Consider the following 21670-nt stretch of genomic DNA (forward strand, 5'->3'; position numbering starts at 1 on the left):
AGACACCTTGGAATATGAAATTCCAAATGCAATGGATAAAAGCTTACAACCAATGACTTACTCTGTGAAGCAGTATAATTATCCAATGAAGGAAAAGTGCACCTTCAATAAAGTAGTTGGCTTTCAAGCATTACTGATGAATAAAAAAAATAATAAATTAAATAATGAAATAATTAAATTTTTAATAAATTAAAATTATTAAAATGCAAACAAAGACATCAAGAGAAAACTGTAAAAGTAAATAAATCTGAACTTTGGAAGTGGACACACAATGATAAAGTGCTTACATCATGATAGCACAGAAGAAACTAATTCTCTTCCAGGATCTTAGTATATTCAATGATTACAGAAGGAGTTAAATTAGACAGAAGGTCAGGGTGATTAAGTCCTCTCTTCAGGGCTCTGGGAACAGAAGAGGGAAAAGAACCTCTTGTGGAAGAAAGGAAGAAGGAGAAAAGGAAAGTTACTATTTCACAAAATAAGCTGTGGGAGATGAAAAATACATTAAAAAACAGGGTAACTGTATGGATAGGGGAAACCAACGAACCACACACACACACACACACACGCGCACGCACACACACACACACACACACGCCATACTTGTATTTTTAGCCCCACTGTTTGGCATAATGCCTGGCATGTTGTAAGTACTTAACACATTTGGTAAATGTTTAGTTTTTGGTCTATATGAAAAAGAGGGAAGCCTTTGAGAGCACTCATCCTAATTCCAATCATCTCTATCCAGTTAACCATCAAGCTGTTTCTTGAGATAATAAAAGGAGAGTTAAAAATTAAACTAAAAAGTAAAATGAACTTTAATCTAGAAAAGGTGAAGTCAAAGTATCTCAAATGAAACAAGATCTCACATGATGAAAGCTGTTGGCAATCTAAATCCTGTTAAAGGGTGAGAGCATCTCAGTGAGGAAAGAAGGATTTGATTCTTCCTCAGGTTTGTCCTTAACATTTTCTGATTAAAATGTCCATTTTGGACTGATGAGGTTTTCCCCCTTCCTCTTTCTCTAAGCAATACCTAATTTCCTAAACCTCCCTGTAAAGGACTCTATTGAAAAGTGAGAGGATAATACTAATACAGCTGTGACACTGATTCCTTAAATTGTACACCCTCAAAAAGAGGTAAAGAGGTAAAATAAGAGAGGGAGTGAGTAATTATTGTCATGGAGGTCAGTGCACTTTATAAACCACAATGACCTCTAGCTTAGAAACATTTCCAGGACATATCATCAAACTTCAAGATTACTTTTGCCTGTTAAGATCTACTTTTGAAATGCCAGTGTCGCCTGGGATGAATTACTTTAATCATTGTGACATTGAATTGAGCACCTGAAGAGTCTTTTTGATTGCCAGGAGAAATTTGGGAGAAATAGCTTCATGGGGATGTAGGATGTCAGACAACCAAAATGCTGTATGGGGAAGATGAATGTGCTTGAAGTTGAATAATTAGTGAAAATGATGATAATAATTATGATTAATTAGATTTTCCATACTTCTATAGTATCTTCAAGAGCTTTAGAAATATAATCCTATTTGAACCCAGGAATCTGTGTTCGCATTCTGAATTGGATATTTATTAAGTAGGACTATGGGCAATATAGGAATGGAGGAGGAGGGAGGACGAGAGGGGGGAGTGAGGGAGGGTCCGATGGAGAGAGAGGGAGGGAAGGGGAGGCAGGGGGAGGCAGCAGAAGGAAGGGTGAGGGAGGAGGAGGAAGGGGGAGACAGGGAAGAAAGCATTTCCATATGCAGGCACTGTGCTAAGTGCTTTTTACAGATATCATCTCATTTGAGACTCATCATAACCCTTCAAGGTAAGTACTATTACTCTCCTCATTTTCTTGTTCATTCATTTTTTGTCCTATCTGACTTTGTGACCCCATTTTGGGTAGCTTGGCAAAGATACTGGAGTGGTTTAACCATTTCCTTCTCTACCTCATTTGACAGATGAGGAAACTGAATTTAAATGGCTGAGGCTAAGTGAAACAAATAGGCTTAAGTGACTTGCCCAGGGTCAAACAGCTAGTAAGTGCCTAAGACCCCATTTCAGCCCTGATCTTGTGACCCCAAGCCTAGTGCTCAATCTACTGTGCCATCAGCTGCCTCTAATTAAATTAAATTTTAGGTTCCTACATTTTAAAGGTAGAAGAACAAATACCCAAAAGAGATTGAATACTACATCTGACTTCTACTGGCCAGGAAGAATGGATGGTTGGGGTGAACTAACATTAAAAAGAGCTGAAGCCAGTGAGGGGAACTGGAGAGCAAAAAGGGACTGAGTACCTATGTTAGGAGAAAAAGGAGGCCCATAGAACATGCAAAGCGTCCACCTGCATGATGGGATAAGTAATGACAACAGGGAGACAGCAGAGCTGCTCAAAGCTCCTTTCATGTCTGTTTTCTCTGCTGAAAGTGAATGACATTTGTACCGGAAATGATGGAGAAAATTTTTAATACCTAAGGAGAGAATACCTCCCACAGCAGCCCTGGTATGTTCTAGTCCCTATCTAATGTACTCTCTTTTTAAAGGCATGATTCTCTATTTTAAAGTAAAATATTTGTATCCACGTTTGCTTATTGAAAGGAGCTGGAATCATTAGTATAAGGAATAACCAAGGGGTGATCTGGGCACTTCTTAGGGGCCCCACAAGGGAAACAAATGAAATGTTTAATATGTAAATCTTACGGTTTTTTAAAATAGTAGTTCCACAGGTAGGGATTTCAAATTCTACCTGGAAAGGGAAACTGAAAATGGACAACTGAGATTGGAAGGGGAAGTGTAGCATTGAAAAGACTCAAGAACCAAACACCATCAGGCTGTTATATTATGAAGATTCTCATGATACCAGAAAACAAGAGAAATAAAGCAGAGATATACAATCTGACCCATCATATACCAAAGTCCAAAAATAAGACATTCTATTTCATTATCTGGAATATCTAGGTAGTGCAGTGGATAATGTCAGCACAAAGTCAGCAACACTCACCTTCCTCACTTCAGTTCTGAGGTCAGACTTGCAGTGTGACCCTGGGCAAGTCACTTTACTCTGTCTATTCAGTTTCTTCATCTTTAAAACAATCTGGAGAAGAAAATTAAAAACCACTCCAGTATCTTTGCCAAGAAAACCCCAAATGGGGTTATGAAGAATTAAACATGACAGAAGCAACTGAACAAGAAAAACTTAATGACCTAATAGCCTGATCAAAGCACGCCATACCAAAGAGAAACTCAAAGCTGAAGACAAACTATGTACAAACACTTAAGATGGAAAACTGCCAAAGGCTCTTAGAGATATTGGTGGCCAGTCAGGTACAATGTCAGCAAAGTCCACTTGTCTCTTGATTACCATAACTTTAACCCTACAAGTTTCAGAAGAAAATATGGTTCAACCCTTTAATTTTACGAAGAAGGAAGGTGAGAGTCAGACAACAGAGGTGACTCCTTCAAGGTCACACACCTAATACAGAAACAAGCCAAGGTCCTCTCACTCCAGAGCCAATGCCCTTCCCCACTCTAGTGCACTGCCCCTCTAAATGCAGCTAAATTTAAATAAATACACTGAGATTTAAACTGACAAGAGGTGAATGTTAGTGAGGAAGGCAGCTCCTTTTAGTTCACACTCCAAATCTACCATGGTGTAACCTTTGGGCTAATGATAATAAGTATTTATGCACAGGTGCATAAATACCTTGTTTAACTTATGTCAAAAGCATAATTGCTAGCCTCTTTCTTGGCTAATTATCCTAACAAGAGGAAAAGCTTCCTAGCTCACAGGGCAATAAGCAAGGAATGGGCAGTGATGGGGGTCTCTGTGCTACTCCTTGGGCACAACACTCTAATCTTCCACCTCCAAGTACTTGTCCTTGCCATCCCCGATGCCTCTAATACTGTCTCTTCCTGTCTCAACACACTAGGCTTTCTGGCTTCCTTCTAGTCCCAAGGAAAATCACATCTTTCACAATTCCAGTGCTTCTCCTCTATTCTCTCCAACTGATCCTATATAAACTCCACGTATATACTATTGTCTTTCCTATCAGATAGTGAGTTCCTTGAAAGCAGGGACTGAGAGGGGCTGTTTCACTTTTTTGTTTCTTCTGGAGTTTGCTTTTCTTTGTAAACCCAGTACCTAGAACTCAGTACGTGGACACTTAAGTAATTATTGTTCACCGACCATTTGGACATTTTGAAATATCACTTTATAGAAGTTAAAAGAAAATGCCCAAGCTAAAACAAATGGCCTCTGGAATGACATTCATACATATTACAATGTGTAGAGGATAGTAAACATCAGAGCTGATTTTAATTCACATGATTATCAATATCCATCTTAGAAGTTGAAAATATGAATTTCAAAAGCCTAGTATTCTTTGTGATTTTAGACAGTAATGATGATTTAGAGAAAAGTACTCAAACACCTGAGTAATGAGAACATTGTATTTCAGAATTGCAGACTGCTGTGGACATTGTTTTTTCAAGAACTGAAAGTCAACCCCTGAGAAAAGACCAACCTTATGGATTCTTTGGAAGGTTCCAACTCTGGGAAGAGGGAGAGCACCAATCCACAGGAAGAGGAAGGGAAGAAGCAGCCACACCAGCAAGTGAAAAGTAAGGTCAAAACAGTGCCACCAAGTGCCATCCTCCCCACTCAAGCATGCATGCCTGAAGAGCTCTCAAATTCAATGCAGTTCAGTCCTACAAATTTATTGATTATATGCTGGATACAAAGAACTGGGAGAGGCATTATGGAAGTTGCAGAGATGAATATGAAACATTATTTTTTCTCTTGGAATTATACAACTGAATGGATGAATAACTGAAATCATATTCATTAAGTGCTTACTATGTTCCAAGGACTGAGTTAAGTGCCAGGGAGAAAGATCCAATATCAAAGTCAGTCCTGTCCTTCAAGGAACTTACATAGTGTTACACAAAGAAAACTTATTAAGAGGAGTACTGATCGCAAGGGTATTTTGGTTTTGAAGTGATCATCATGATAGCTAGTATTTATTTAATGCTATATATGTCATCTCATTTGATTCTCCCAAAATTGCAAATTTATTGTCCCCATCCTAGAGATGAAGGGCTAAAGGGGTTAAATGACTTGGCCAGGAGTCACACAGTTATATGAGGCAAGATTGGAACACAGACCTTCCAAGTCCCACATTCTGTCCTCTATGCCACCTAGCTGTCAAATTTAAAGGGGATGGTTAAATAAATTCATGGGTTTAGATTGAAACACACTTCACAAAAACAGTGGCAGTAAGAATTTGATTATGGTTTCCTAAACTAGAAAGCTAGTGGGTTAGAGGGGTAACAGAGAGAATGCTTAAGGCTATGTCCTCTCAGCCATGGTCTCAGGTCTTGGTGATAAAGTAACTGAAAGGAAAGAAGATCAGGAGTAAAGTGGGAAGAAAAGCTAACGTAAATAACAAAAAACTGTAATAGATAAAACAAAACATGGTAAATAGATGAAGTAACAGACGGTAATAGAGAAGTAGATACAGTAATAGAGTAATATAGTGATAACTATTGGCCAAGACATCCTTCCCCAGACATATGTATCCGTTCCATGATGTGCATCAGTCCAGAACTGAAGGTTCCACCCCTGTGATGCTGGATTCTGATTGGAAAGCTCCTGGTCTAGCCCAGTCTCAGACTTATGGTAGTGGACATACTCCCATCCCTTTCTCACTAGCATTTCCACTCTATCTCTTAGGATAGAAATCAAATGGATACTACGATTTCTGAGAAGGACATATCAATCAACTTCCCCCTTACTTGAATCACCATTCTCTCCTGACCACACACTCCAAAATGTTCCTCTCTGACTATTTCTGTATTTTTTCTCCCCATGTTAGAATTTAAGTTCCTTCAGTGCAAAGACTGTCTTGTTTGTGTGCATTTAGTCCCAGTACAGAAGAGAGCACAATAAGCCACTTGTTTCTTCCATGTGTTAACTCACACATGAAAATATAGTTATGGAACATCATAAGTGTCTGAAGAGAGGTACAAAGAAATTACTTTTGGGATTCTTTAGATCAAACTCAAGTATTTTATTTCTCTGTTCAGAAATTCCACAATTCTGTTATCTGACCACTATTGTTGGTGATTCTATCTTCTGATGCCTTATGACCCATAATCCTGCTTTTCCTCACCATGGTCTCTACAACCTGCGGCCCCAGTTCTTTCCCAGGACGTTGCACTTACATTCGCTATTCTGTTCTCCCTTCCCTATGTCAACCGATTGGTGAAGCAATTCACCTCTCCATTGCTATCTCCACTCAAATTCCTTGCCCCCTTAGCTTATCAATAGTCGCACTTGCCAAATCCCAGACTTGGTTACTGAAATCATCAACAATTGCAACATTACAGTAACATTTATACAATGCCTCTATGAGCCAAGCACTGTGCTAAATACTTCACAAGTATTACCGTATTTCATTCTTACAATAATCCTCACATCAACTGAAGGTGTTATAATTATCCCCATTTTACAGATAAGGAAGGGAAGGCAAAGGGAAGATAAGTAATTTGTACAGGTTCACATGGCTAAATGTCAAGGAGTTCTCTTATTTTTCCTGTATTCCTGAGCACTTTATACAAACAGAAACTTGACCGCCCGTGAATAAAGAATTTTTTATTATATCCCATACCACCGTTTCTCCTGTGGTTGAACATGTATCATGTGCTCAGACAAGTGGAGTGATGTAAATTGATCTGATTGATGAAGTAAAGAAATGACAAGGTTAATTAATGATGAAGGTAATTAACAACTTCTGTTGCTATTCCTGCAACAGAACAGCCTGTTTCCCATCTCTGGGTATTTTCATTGACTGACCCCCATGTCTGCCATCCTCTCCTCCATCTCTACTTTCCTGGTCTCCCTGGCTTACTTTAAATCTCAACTAGTCTCATCTTTTGTATGAAGCCCTTTCTGGTTCTTCTTAATCTTAGTGTCTTCCCTCTGACATCACTGCAGGTGATCCTGTCTTTATCATGTTTGCCCATAGTTGTTTCTATGTTGTCCCCCCCATTAGATTATGACGTCCTCAAAAGTAGAAACTGATTTTGTAGCTTTCTCAGAGCTTAGCACAGTACCTGGCACATAGTAGGTGCTTTATAGGTTTTTCTTGATTTGACCTAACTGTACTTGATTAGTTTCTTCTATATCCACCACAAAGACTCAGTACATTCTCAGGCACATAACAGTCACTTATGAAATCCAGTCCCAGGATCTCCTCTGAACTTCAGTCCCGCATCTCAGCTGTATATTGAACACTTGAAACTGGAGTTTTTAGGAATATTTTGTTTCATTTTTTTATTTGTTTTCAATGTTCCACAATCACTACCATAAAACCGAGATTTTGTCTTTCCCTCCCTCCCCCTCCCTCCCCCCAATTCCCCTCACCCTCCCCAAATGGGATACAATTTTATATAGGTTCTACACATACATTCCGATTAATTACATTTTCACTGTAGTCATGCTGGGTAGAATTAAAAGAAATGGGAGAAATCACATAACAAATCAAAATATTATACAAAAGAAACTGATCCACTACAATCTGGATTGAATTCCATCGTTCTTTCTCTGGATGTGGAAGACATTTTGCCTTTAAAGGCCATTGGGAATTTTTCAAGTCCTTGCATTGCAATGAAGTTCTAAGTCTACCAGAAAAAGTCCTCTCACACTGTGGTTGTTGCTGTGTACAAAGTTCTCCTGGTTTTGCTCCTTTCACTCAGCATCAGATCATATGGCTCTTTTTTTCCCCTCCTCATATAACTAACAACTTAATTCAGGTCTTCATCATGACTCACCTGTATTGGACAAGAGCTTCTTAACACTTCTGCTCACGTCGATTCCCTCACTACTCCACTCCATCCTACTCAGTGCTCCCAGGGTCATGTTCCTTAAATACGAGGATCTATATTTAACACAAATTCATTAAATACACGTGTCCCCATCCCCCTGCATTGCAGTGGCATTTTATTACCTCTAGAATAAAATATAAACTCCTCTGTTTAACCTTGAAAGTTCTTCATAACCTAGTCCCAACCTTTCTCTTAAGCCTTACTTGCTTACTTTACGTACTTACTTTACTTGCTCTGCCACATTCTGTGATCCAAGATCCTCTTACATTGGTTTTCTCTGTGTTCTTCACACAAGATGCTCCTTCTCCCACCTGTGCCCCTTGCAGTGTCAGTCACACATTCCTGGAATTGTCTGAATGCTTACTACAATCTTACAGAGTCATTCACTTCCTTTGACAGGCACCCCAAAGCACCATCTTCTTTAGGAAGTCCTTCTTAATCTCCACAATTCTCCCAAATCTACTTATTCCATTTTGCTTATTTTTATTTCTTCACATTATTTTTTAAAGTGCATATTGTTATGTACTCTTTTTGCTTCCCTTATGAGGACATAAGTTCTTTGTACATAGAGACTATTTCTTTCTTTGGATTTGTATCCCCAGCACCCTGCTTAGGACATGGTGGTAATAATAATATGTGGTGATTGAATGACTGATTAAAAAATATTACACTAAAAACTTCAACTTATAAAATCATTATAATCTTTTTGAGGTCCATCTATTTTTTTAAACAAATGTTGGTGAAGAAATGGGATGTATTTTCCCAGAACACATGTGCCTTAGAATGTATATATGGAGGATAAAGTTGTTATGTCTTGGGCAGAATGTTGCTGGATGTTATCCATTCCTGGAATGTCTATCACAAGAAACAGAGGTATGGGTCTCTCATCATGCTCCATTCATCATTGGTCATAGGTGCTTATAATTACAAGCTCCAGTTGCAGTGCACTGTTATAAATAAATGTTTATTTACACTTTTCCTGTGAAAACTCTTCTGTAAATATCTATTAGTCATTCTAGTTCTGTGCCTTCTGGTCCAAAGTTCTTTCTCCTTGACATCTTTGCTTTTTCTTCTACTATGAGTTGTCATCATCCTACCAATCCTTAGCTTCAGCCCTGTCCCTTCATTTTTTTTCGTTTTCGCTATTTATGTATCTAAATCAATAAAATATCTAAGTCAGTTTATGAGTTCCCTTTGCAGTCATAACAATATCTACATAGGGCTTCTTAATCTGGAGTCCATTAATTTTTTTTAAGTAGATTATAACCATATTTCAATGTGATTATTTTCCTTTGCAATGTTATGAATTTTGCTTCATATATTTTAAAACATCCTGAGAAGGAACTGACTCATGTAACCACTGTGACAAATGATATGAAAAAAGGTGAGGAGCCATGAATCTAGATAATTCCCTCTCTGCCTCTTCCTTTGAAAACACTATGGACCTTCAGAATCTTACTCTTGACAGTTTTCCATGCCTCCTAGGCTAACTTCTCCTTTTTATGGACCCCTATGTGTGCTTTCTCTTCACTCTTTAAAAACAAAATTCTGTCCCTTAATCTGGACTAATAGACTCTACCTCAGCCCTCCCTCACTCAAAAGAAAGTCAAGTGAAAGTCTTGTCATTATTTCTCTGATGGCATGGTCTTCTTTGGCAATGAAGGACGAACACACACTGAGACTATACCTAGCTTGCATTTCTCTCTCTCTCTCTCTCTCTCTCTCTCTCTCTCTCTCTCTCTCTCTCTCTCTCTCTCTCTCTCTCTCTCTCTCTCCCTCTCTCTGTCTCTCTGTCTCTGTCTCTCTCTCATACACACACATACACACACAGACACAAAATTGATGATTACTTCCCACCCCATCCCCCTTCCAAGTTTTGTGTCATTACCATTAAAATAACCAGTTCCTTTTTTTTGATGAAAATAAAATCCAGGATGGAGTTTCCCTGTATTGGTTTTGAAAAATGAAATTATTTTCAAGGGTAGTAAAATAGATAAAAGTACTCTTTTTAGGCAGAAAGAAAGTTCCATCAAATACGGACAATCAAAGTCTCCTGTAACTAATTAGATCTTGCCTCTCACTCAAACTTCTGACTCATTCCTCAAATTCCTTCTGTCTGTCAAGGTGGCTTGTAGTATCTACTCAGATGACAATATCAGTTCTAGCTCTACCAAATGCCAACTCTGCCGCTTCCTGATCCTGGCTACTAGATTTCTCCCTATACATCCCTTTCGTTGAATCATCCACTTCTTCCTACCCTCTCAATTTGAATTTTCTACAGTCCTTTCCTTCATCCTCCTCTTCTTCTATAATTTTTCTGTTTGCCAAATGTATTCTTTTCTTTGGAATTAACCATATGGAAATGATTCCCAATTTTATATTTTCATCTTTAACATTTCTCTGAGGCAACAGATATGCATCTGTAACTATCAACAGGACAGCTCCAGCTTAAGATACTTCCACCTGTTGGAATGTCTCAATAGTACCTCAAACAAAACATGCCCAAAGTCAAGCTAATTCTTGTTTCATCCTGACTGCATTTGTTATTTCAGTGATTCTACCATTCATCTGACATTCTGTGTTTCTTTATCAATTTGTCACCTACCACTCAACTCCATTTCTCTTTTGTGTAATACTCTTCAGTCCAGTTGGCAAACAAAAACTGTGTGACTCTAAATAGAAAAGGAATAATCTTTGAGAGACTTTGTGATTTCCTTTTTCTTAAAAAGAAAATTAATCTATTCATACAACTACTGCATAATTTTCATCTTGGTCTCTCTCTTGAAGGGTTCTGTTCAATGAGATATGCCATGGCCATCATGATACATTGCTGTAACTTAATAATGTGCACACAAAATTTCAGTCTGAGTATCGCCATCATTGCCATGGTGAACCACACAGGCCAGTCAAATCAATCCAATGTTTCTACAAACGGATATCCTGATGCCACTGCAGATACAGGGGTAAGTCAACGACATCTCCAACTTTTTCCTTAATTTCAAAAGCAGACATTTATTGCAACTACTATATATGATACACATTGGAGTAGACACTAAACTAATAATAAATTACATAAGATCCTTTCCATTTAAGAGCTCCTGATCTCATTAGTAATATATGTGCATGTGCTAGACTAGATGGACACTGAGATCTCTTTTTAATTTAAAGTTCTCTGAAACTGGGAAGTTAAACATATATCAAAAAATAATAGATGAGTCATAATATAAATATGTAAGACTTCAAAATGCATCAACATCTGATAAGATTAAAAAATCATCACTGGTTGGAAAAGGGATGATTTTCTTGGAGGATGTGCCTCTTTAGTTGAACTATGAATATCTTCAGGACTGATACTGGAATGAGTAGGTACTGGTGCAGGGAACAATGTCAGCAAAGGGACAAAACAAGCTGGGGTACATTAACCATATACTGATATCCATTGATGGTAGATAGCTCAATTTGGCAGGAGGAGAGAGTATATAAGGGTACAGTGGAGGCCTCTACATAGAGTACTGATAGTGAAGAAAAAAGCCTCTTCTATCCCAATGAGTAATATCATATTTTCACTTGCTCAAAAATAATTTATAGAAGAACTTAAAAATAATTTTAAAATTACAATAAGGAAGATTAAGGAATTTTTTGAAAATTACGAAAAACGAAGAAAAAAGAAAAGTGAAAAGAATTTTGAAAAGTAAACCAAGTAGAAAAGGAGATCCAGAATCTAAAGGAAGAAAATAACTCCTTGAAATTTAGAATTGGGGAAGTAGAATCCAGGCAAGATATAACAGATCAAGAAATAAGAAAACAAAACATCTAGAATGAAAAAATAACGGAGAAAGTGAAACATCCCATAATAAAAAAAACTGATCTAGAAAACAGGTCAAGAAGAGAAAACAAATCAATAATCAGACTACCTGTAACCTGCAATCAAAAACTGCATCTTGACACAATAATATAAGAAATGATTAAAGATAATTGCCCTAAGTGTTAGAACAAGAGGGAAACATAGAAATAGGAAAAATCCACCTATCCCAACTGAAAGAGATCTTACAAGGAAACCTACAGGGATATCATAGCTAGATGTTCAAGGACCAAATATTATGAGCAACAAGAAAAATAAAACATTCAAATATGGCAGAACCACCATCATAATCACATAAAACCTAGCAGTAGCTGCATTAAAAGGCCACATATCTTGGAACACCAAATACGGAAGACAAAAAGAACTGAGGTTGAGGTCAAAAATAGAATAGCCAGCAAAGTGAAGCATAATCCTGAATGGAAAAAAAAATGGGCATTTAGTGAATTTCCAAACTTTCAAGATTTTGTTGCATGAACTCCTGACCTCAACAGAAAGTTTAACATGCAGAATCCAAGAAAAAAATAAAATAAGTATCGAAGACTCAAGGACTATCAATGAGTAGAAGAACTCAAGAAGAACACACTGTTTACATTTTATATGGGATAATGTAAATCATTTGTCTAAGATTGTCATTAATAACTGGGTGACTTGAAAGAAAGTTTGGGGTAGAGCTGAGTATGAAGTGATACAAAAATGTAGACCATCAAAGAAAAGTCAAAAGTATAATTATCTTATGCAAATGAGGTGTGAGAGGAAGAGCTGACACAGATGGATTAGGTGGGGGAGGAGGACTGGTAGTTCTAGAACCCTATCTTGTTGTGAATATGTTAAAGAGGGAACAATACATACATATATATGGACATAAAACTTTTCTAAATTCAGAAAGAAATAAAAGGCTAAGGGGACAGGGAAGGGGAGAAAATAAAGAAAAGATCTCTAGGGTGGGGGTGGTAGATTACATAACAGGAGGAAAAGGTAATGAGTAGAAGTAAAGTAGAGTAGTGAGGAAGGGTAGGAAACAAGAGATGCACACAAACATAAAATAAAGATCACAATTAGAATTTATTACGGAAAAAAAGCAAGAATCATAATCATGATCTCAGATGAAATTAAAATTAAAATAGATTCAATTAAAAGAGAAAAATAGGGAAATTATGCTATATGTCAGCCATACTAATCAATATTGCTCTGAACTATTGAAAATAACCAGACAGAAGAAGGTTGGAATATTGATATGGTTGGGAAAGAATGAGTTGGTAGGTTTGAAAAATATGGAAAGACTTGGACTTATGAAGGAAGATGTTACCCACTCTCAGAGAAACAGAGGACAAATAAGTATTGTATGATATTACATAGATGCATATGAATGTACATGTCTACATATGAGCATCTTTATAAATACCTTTATGTATGTATGTGCGTGTAAGTGTACATACGTGTTTACATGTGTGCTTATATATGCATATGTACACAACTGTACAGACACACATACATATAGGTATATGCATGTGTGTGTGAGTGTGTTTAATTTTAGCATTCTAGGGAAAGGAAGGGGGAAAAATGAAAAAAGTAAAAAGTGCACAGTAGAAAACAAAAGACAACTTACAAGGAAGCAAAGAAAAGATGGACAACCCTTGACAAAATGTGTAGCATTTGTTATGTAGGCTTTCTTGAAAGGAAAATTTGCTGCTGTATATTTTGAATCCTCTCTTCTGCTGTACACACAAAAATAAGCAGGTAGGTGGCATGGTGGATTGGAGTCAAGAAGAAATGAGTTTAAAACTGTCCTCAGACATTTACTAACTGCGTGATCCTTAACAAGTCACTTAAACTCTGTTTCAGATTCTTCATTTGTAAAAAACACACACAAGACACAAAACCTTGTTCAAGAAACAAATTTCTTGAAAATAACAATGGACAAAACAAGAGATAATGACTCTATAAGACAATTAAAAATTAAAACAAAGTCAAAATATGAAAACATCAAAGAGGGGGTGCATTTCCTAACAAAGTAATTAGAAGTCAAATGAAAATCACTTAAATAATTAATACATTGCCTTGAAAAAAAAGAAATCCAAAAAAAGAACCTAGATATCCTGTTTCATGAAATCATAAAAGAAAAGCTGCCCAGATCTCTTGGAAGAGTGAAAAGTAGAAACTGAAAGAATACACCAGACACCTCCTGAAAGATCCATAAAGAAAATTCCCCAAAACATTATATCCAAAGTTTCCTGGTAAATTGATCAATAAACAATAATTAAGCACCTATTACATGATAAGTGCTGGGTGTCTAAATGAAAAACAAAAGAAACTCCCTGTTCTCAAGGCACTCACAATCTAATGAGGGACATGACAAGCAAGCACCTACAAAGCAAGCTATATACAGGTGAAATAGGAAGTAATAGCATTGACTGAGCAAGCATTCAAACTCTACTGCACACAACACAACTCAGATGGGCTAGACACATTGTTTGAATGCCAAATAGACATCTCTCTAAAAGAGAGACTCAGAACATCTCTCACAGAGTTAGAGAATTCACACAATTTTCAAAGTCTTTGAAGAACTTTGGAATTAATTGTGAGACCTGGAAGACAACAGCATAGGACCTTCCAGCATGGAGTTCCTGCATCAAAGAAGGCACTGTGCTCTATAACCAAAAGAGAATTGCAGTAGCTCAAAAGAAACTTGAGGTGCACAAATGTAAAGATAGCTCCACTCCAAATATCGATGTGAATGATCTGTGCCCAGTGTATGACAGAGACTTCCAAGCTCATATTGGTCACATCATACCATATCTTGACCTTAACATACTGATGTTAGTTTGGTCATTTCCAAGAATGAAGGAAGGACAGCAAACAAAGGATACCACAAAATCAGTACAGTGACGTGATGAGGGAGTATATTCCCAGAATGGGGGCCAGAGTATATACCCAAAGTTAAGAGATGGATAGTGTGGTTTCTAGAACAGCCAGGAGGCCAGTGTAACTGAATCAAAGAGTACTTGTTGGGCAGTAAGTTATAAGAAGACTGGAACGGTAGGAGCCAATTAAGTGATGAAGGACTTGGAATGCCAAACAGAGCATTTTGTATCCTGGATGGAGTAGAGAGCTATTGAGTTTTGTTGAGCCTGGTGAGTGACATGGCTGAACTTTCAGCATAGGGAAATCACTTTGATGGCTGAATGGAGAATATAATGGACTGGGGAGAGACTTGTGGCAGGTAAACCCACCAACAGCTATTGTGTGAGGTAATGAGGATCTGTGGGCAGCTAGGTGGTGCACTGGGTTTGGAGTCAGAAAGACTCATTTTCCTGAGTTCACATCTGGCTTCACTTATTAGCTTGCTTGTGTGACCCTGAATAAATCATTTAATCCTGTATACCTCAGCTATTTATCTGTAAAATGAACTGGAGAAAGAGATGTCTAACATTTCCAGTATCGTTGCCAAGAAAGCTCCAGATGGGCTCACAAAGGGTCAGATGCAACTGAACAACAACAACAATCATGATAGTCTGCACCAGGATGGATGCAGTGTCAGAGGAGAGAAGGTGGAATATGTTAGAGATGCTTCAAAAGTGAAATCAACAAGCCTTGGTAACAGCTTGGATATGGGAGTGAAGAGTCCAGAAGCCTAAGGCACCAGAAGAATGATGTTACCTTCCGTAGTTACAGGGAATATGGGGAGGGGATTGATAAGGGGGTAAGATAGTGTTAAATTCTGGACAGGGTGAGATTAAGATTTCTACTGCATATCCAGTTCCAGACGTCTCAAAGGCAGTTGGAGATGAAATATTGAAGATCAGCAGAGATGTTGGGCATGATAAACTGATGGGATAATCATCAGCTATTTAAATCCATCAGAGATGATGAGATCACCAAGTGAAGCAGAGTAGAAAGAGAAGACAATGGGCCTAGGTCAGAATCCTGAGAAACACCTGTGGTTTAAAGGGAATGATCTCTATAATGATCCAGAAAAGGAGACAGAGAAGCAGCAGTCAAACAGGTAAGAAGAGAAGCAGGAGAGAGTGGTGTAGAGAAAGCTAGAGAAGAAAATATCAAGTGGGAGGTGCTCACAGGTTCAAAGACTGCAGAGAGGTCAAGGAGAATGGGCACTGAGAAAAGCCTAGTCATTTGGAAAATATGAAATCATCATAAACTTTGGAGGAACAGGTTTGATGGAATAATAAGGACAAAAGACAGACTGGAAGGGATGAAGAAGTGAATAGGAGGAGATAAAGTGGAGACAGTTATTGTAGATGGCTTTTTCAAGGAGATTAACTACAAAGGGTAAAAGAGATATAGGTCAATCATTAGTTTGGATGCAAGGAATAAAGTGAGGATTGTTTCAGAATAGAGAGGACATGAGCACATTTGTAGGCAGCGGGAAATGAGGCAGTAGAAAGGAAGAGACTGAAAATAAGTAATAGAGTAGAGATGATAGATAATGGGATTACTGAAACAAGTGGAGGGCGTAGCGTTAGTAAGGCCACTTCGTCATGAGAGATGAGTGAAGGAAGAGGGTAAGGCAGAAGACATCACAGTGATAGGAGATGAAAAAGAAAAGAAAGAGAGAACTCACAGTGAATGGCCTCAATTTTATTTCTGAAAATTATAAAGCAGTGACCTCCATGGCAAGGTAGGGGTAGGGGAAGCCATAGGAGGTTTGAAGAAGAAAGAAAAGTTTGAGATCATCTATGGACAATGGGAGAGTAGGTTAATAAGGGAATTACAATAAGATTGCTTAGTAGCAGTGAGGATCCAGTTGAGATTGTGAAACAAAAATGCGTAGAGCATCCCATTGGAATAACTGTAATTTTCTCTTCCCATGATCAGCAGCACTTGTGCAGGAACAACAGAAGTGAACACTATGAGTGATCCAAAACTGAGGCTTGGAAGGGCCTAATGGCTGAAGTGATAGAGGTTAGGGAGTGAAGGGAAACAAACAATGTAGGACTGAATTTTGGCACCAAGCAGTCAAAACGGGGGAGCCACTAATGCAAGGGAAATGGCCTGGTAGAGAATAAAGGGGTCAACACATCTGGGGGTCCCAGTGCAGATGAAGCATAGGATTTTGTAAGGGAAGGGAAAAGGAGAAGGAAAATGCCAGTAGATTATGATCACATAAGGAAATTTCACAATTCTTGAACACAGAAGTGATTCAATTGTGGGTGATGCAAGATGATAGGCATCATCACCTTTGTATATAGCTGAGGTGGCATGAAGGAGTAGCTCATGGGAAGTGGGAATAGATTGAGGGACTGAGTGATTAAGGAGCTTGAGGGAGACTCAACATGTATGTTGATGTCTTGCTATGAAGGCACAAGTTGAGAAGGAGGGAAAGCTTGTAAGCCATGTACCAAATTCACGACACAAGAAAGGAGAGCAATGTAGGGACTTGAAGCAACAGCTAATAGGTAGATATGAATAGCATACATCTCAAAGGGAACCTGGAAGTGGCAATGGAGAGCAAGAAGTATTCTCATTCTGCCACCTTACCCAGAAGTCCATGATGGAACTTAAAAAAGGTAAACATCATAACTTCCATGTGGATTCAAAAATGCAAATTCACAAGGCCCACATAAGGCTCATGTTAAGCAACAATTTTCCTGAAAAACTGTTGGGTGTTCTAGTGAACTCTAAGATCAATATAGTAAACCCCAGGATATGATAGGCAAAAAGTTACCATCATCTTTGACTTTATAAGGAGTGTCTTTGTTTCAAAGAATGACACAGTAAGAGTTCTGCTTTCCTGTGTCCTAATCACATCTCATCTAGAATCATGTTCAAATCTGGTGGGTCTCATCTTTGAGAAAGGATAATACTCAGTACAGCTTGGCACTTTTGATAAATACTTGTTGATTGATTGAAATGATCCACAGTGGGGTGCACAGAGAAGTAAAGGGCCTCCAGTCCGTGTAATATGATGATCAGATGAAGGAAATAGAAGTCGTTAGCCTGGAGAAGAGAAGGGCATAGGAGGAGGAATATGGCATCCTAACTGTCTTCAAATATTTTAAGTTTTAAGTGATGTCACAAGGAGGGAGGATTGGGTTTATTCTGTTTGGCTACATCTAGGAAGAGTGGATAGAAATTTTTAAGAGACTAACTTAGGTTTTGTATAGAGAAAATCACCCAAAGAATCAGACATTTCTAATAGCAGAAAGGAAAGGATGCCTGAGCAGGATGAGGTTCTGCTGCTCAGAGGTCTTCACAAAGCAGAAAAAGGCATCAGGATCCTCATATGCACAGGTGTGGAGATACTTCTTCAGAAGAGGGTTGAACTACATGGACACTGAGGTTGCTTATCTCTCTGAAAATCTGTAATACAGACTTCAAAACTCAAAAACTAGAGGGGTGAAGTCATTTAATTACACTCATAGAGGCAGTAAGCAGAAGGATGGGGATTGCAATGGAGATAATAGAGCAAACAGCATTTATCACATTATGTAACAGGTACTGTGGGGATACAAAGGTGAGCAAAAAAGTCTGTCTCTATCCTCAAACACTTATTATTTTTATTAATGTTTATTTGTTTGTTAGTTTGTTTTGAGTTTACAACATTTAATTCCACAAGCTTTTAAGTTCCAAATTTTCTCTTTCTCCCTACCCTCCCTCCTCTGCCCTTCTCCAAGACAACATGCAATGAGATATAGAGTGTACGTGTACATTCACATTAAATCTATTTCCATTGTATGCATGTTGAAAAGCATTATAACCAACGGGATGAATTACAAAAAGAGGAAACAAAACAAAAGAGAGAGAGCAAATAGTATGCTTCAACCTGCATTCAGACTGTAATTCTTTCTCTGGGTGTGGATAGCGTTTTCCATTATGAGACTGTTGGAACTGCCTTAGAATGTTGCATGGCTGAGAAGATCCAAGTTTATCAAAGTTAGTTATCACAGGATGTGGCTGTAACCGTATACGATGTTCAAGGAGTTGATATTCTGCTGAAGGGAAGATACCCCATGTTCATTGAAATTGGAAAGCTAGAGAAAGGGCATTGAGGCTATGGTGAAAAGGCTGCAGGAAGCAATGTGGAGCCCTGGTTCCTGACAAAATGAGGCAAAAGGCTTACCTATAAGTGCTATGGGTATGCCAGGCAGTATGCTAGGGGTAAGATTCAATCTGTGTGACCTTGGGCAAGCCACTTAACCCTTTTCAACATCAGTTTCTTTACCTTTAAAATGAAAGTTGAGCTTGATGATTTTTGAGGTCCCTTTGAATTCTCAATCTGTGATGCTGGGATATCACACACACACACACACATACATACATACACACACAAATACACACACATATACATTCACTAATTACATAGGAATACTTTCAGATGCTAATTGAATTCTTCCTGTACCTACAATGTGACCATTTTTAAAAGACATTTCCATATCTTGCAGGTCCCAGTATATGATTGGAGCCCAGAAATCCAGGGTCTCCTCCTCAGTGCTATCCTCTATGGCTCACTTATCACTACAGTACCAGGTGGATATTTTGCTGGAGTTCTTGGAGGAAAGAAAATAGCTGGTTTTTCAATGTTTATCTGCTCAATTCTCAGCCTCTTGATACCATTAGCAGCAGACTACGGACTGGGATACTTGTTTGTCATAAGGATAGTACAAGGCCTTCTTCAGGTACCCATATACCTTTAAAATAGGTGAGTAAGATAGATCATGCCTCCATTTCATTCCCAGTTCAAAATATCTTCTCATCTTGATTTCAGGGGATGAACTACAGTGCTCTATGTGCATTTTGGCCAAAATGGGCTCCACCACTGGAACGTACTCAACTAAGTGCCATTGGTACCTCTGGTAAAGACCCATTTATAACAGTTTTTAAATTTCTATCCCTCTTTATCTGTCCCACTTCCATATTGGTGTAACCAGAACAAGTATTCTTCAAGATAGAAACATAAAAATAATAGAATACCAGACTTAAGGGTTAGAGAGTACATGAATGGTCATGTAGTCCAATTCGTGCACAAAGTTAGAAAGTTGGAGACACAGGACTTTCAGTCCCCATTTGTTATTTAACCATAAATTTTGTACATATTGAAAATGTGAGTTGCTCACACTCCCCTTAATTCCACTAGGTTACAGAAAGCCACAGAGATTTTAACTTCTAATCCTTTAAATCTGAACTTACTCTGTATCTTCAACTCAGGTACGACAATGGGAAATTTCATTGCCATCCTGGCGGGTGGATTCCTCTGTGAATCTCCAGGCTGGCCAAGTATCTTCTACATATATGGTAAGTGCCTTCATTTCAAGTTCAACTGTTTCCAGTTTTCAAGGTTTTACTCCTGGAAATCTGTATCCCTTATGCTATCAAGGAAGATTCCACATGAAAAGTTCACAAATAGTTACTTTTAGAAAACACAAGAAAATATTTTTGAGACCTCAATCAATGAAGAAAATTAGAGATAGTTGAAATAATCTCTTCAAGGCCACATGGCTAATTAGTGGCTGAATCAATATAACCAGTATTGCTTCATTCTTAGTCCAGTAATCTGGCTACTAGAAGACAAATGGTTCTAAAAATAATATTAAAAAAAACGTTGAAAGTATTCTTGACTTCTCTTTTTTGCAAACATGCTTATAGTCATTCATGAAGCAAACATTTATGAAATACCACTAAACAAAGGCAAAAGATAACCCTTGCTCTCAAGGAACTCACAATCTGATGGGGAAACATGTGAAGAACTATATGAAAGCAAACTATTGACAGGATAAATTAAAAATTATCTCAGGTGGAAGACACTAGAAATTAAGAGGGATTTAAAATCTTTCCTATAGAAGGTAGAATTTTTGCTAGGGCTAAAAGGCAGAAGCAGTTATGTGGTACAGTGGGATGAGTGCCAGGTCTGAAGTCAGGAAGATTCATTTCCGGAGTTCAAATCTGGCCTCAGACAATTACCAGCTGTGTGAACCTTGGGCCAATCACTTCATCTTGTTTACCTCAGCTTCCTCATCTGTAAAATCAGGTAGAGAAAGAAGTATCAAACCACTTCAATTATCTTGGCAAAGTAAACCAACATGGTGTCACCAAGAGTCAGACAAAACTGAAAAATGACTGAACAACGTCAAAAAGCAGAGATGAAGGAAAGTATTCAAAGCATGTGGGACAAACAATGCAAATGCCCAGGGTCAGGAGATGGAGTTTTTCGTGTGAGGAACAGCAAGGGAACCAGCATCATCAGGTCACAGAGGAGGTAGCTGGTTGGGCAAAGGGAAGGGGTGAAGTGTTACAAGATGTAAAAAGACTAGAAAAGTCGGGGAGGACCAGGTTATGAAAGACATTAAAAAACAGAGAATTTTATATTTGAGCATAGAAATTATATGGAACTATTAAAGTTAATTAGGAAGGGGGATGGCATAGCCAGACTTGGATTTTAGGCAGATCAATTTGATAACTGAGTGATAGATGGACTGGAGTGGGAAGAGATGTGTGAGATAATCAACCAGTAGGCTATTGCAAGTCTAGGTGTGAGAGGATAAGGGCTTGCATTAGACTGGTGACTGTGTCAGTAAAGAAGGGGTTGTAGGGAACTATTTCATTACGTTCTTCAGAAAACATTAATTATTATATTGTTTGAACCTAACAAGGGGCCAGAAATTGTCCAGCCCAAAAGCTTACTGTAGAGGACAGGCTGACCTCAGAGACACTCCCAGAAAGCTGGATGGCTTCAGGAAATGCTTAGACACAACTCTGATAGTGTTTGGGGTCCAAGAAATACTTATTTTGTGTTCCCCAAATACAGAGGTTGGTGTTTGTTGAAATGCATCCCAGTGAACCTGGATTGAGAACTGTTCTCTCTGTAAAGTTATTTAACTAAATATTGATGATTCCTGTGGTGATACTTTTGTCTAAACCTTATAAAACTTAAATCTTGTAGAGATGATAATAACATTCATGGAACCTAA

The 21670-nt window shown here is 38.1% G+C and overlaps 1 protein-coding gene across 3 annotated transcripts in view; it reads left to right on the forward strand.

Annotated features, from left to right (window-relative positions):
- The first annotated feature begins 842 nt into the window (after positions 1-842).
- LOC140503276 (probable small intestine urate exporter) overlaps positions 843-21670 on the forward strand; it is a 39628-nt gene continuing 18800 nt past the window's right edge. For 2 of the 3 annotated variants that reach the window (XM_072607107.1, XM_072607105.1), the window contains exons 1-6: positions 843-952; positions 4459-4621; positions 10673-10848; positions 19148-19381; positions 19471-19558; positions 19911-19997. In XM_072607107.1, the coding sequence (XP_072463208.1) occupies positions 4528-4621; positions 10673-10848; positions 19148-19381; positions 19471-19558; positions 19911-19997 (679 nt within the window). In that variant the 5' untranslated portion in view covers positions 843-952; positions 4459-4527. Of the gene's footprint in view, positions 953-1738; positions 1830-4458; positions 4622-10672; positions 10849-19147; positions 19382-19470; positions 19559-19910; positions 19998-21670 lie in introns of those variants that run through there. The other variant, XM_072607106.1, reaches the window with a different exon arrangement.

The sequence above is a fragment of the Notamacropus eugenii genome, chromosome 5 (assembly GCF_028372415.1).
Source record: "Notamacropus eugenii isolate mMacEug1 chromosome 5, mMacEug1.pri_v2, whole genome shotgun sequence".
In the NCBI taxonomy this organism is placed as follows: Eukaryota; Metazoa; Chordata; class Mammalia; order Diprotodontia; family Macropodidae; genus Notamacropus; species Notamacropus eugenii.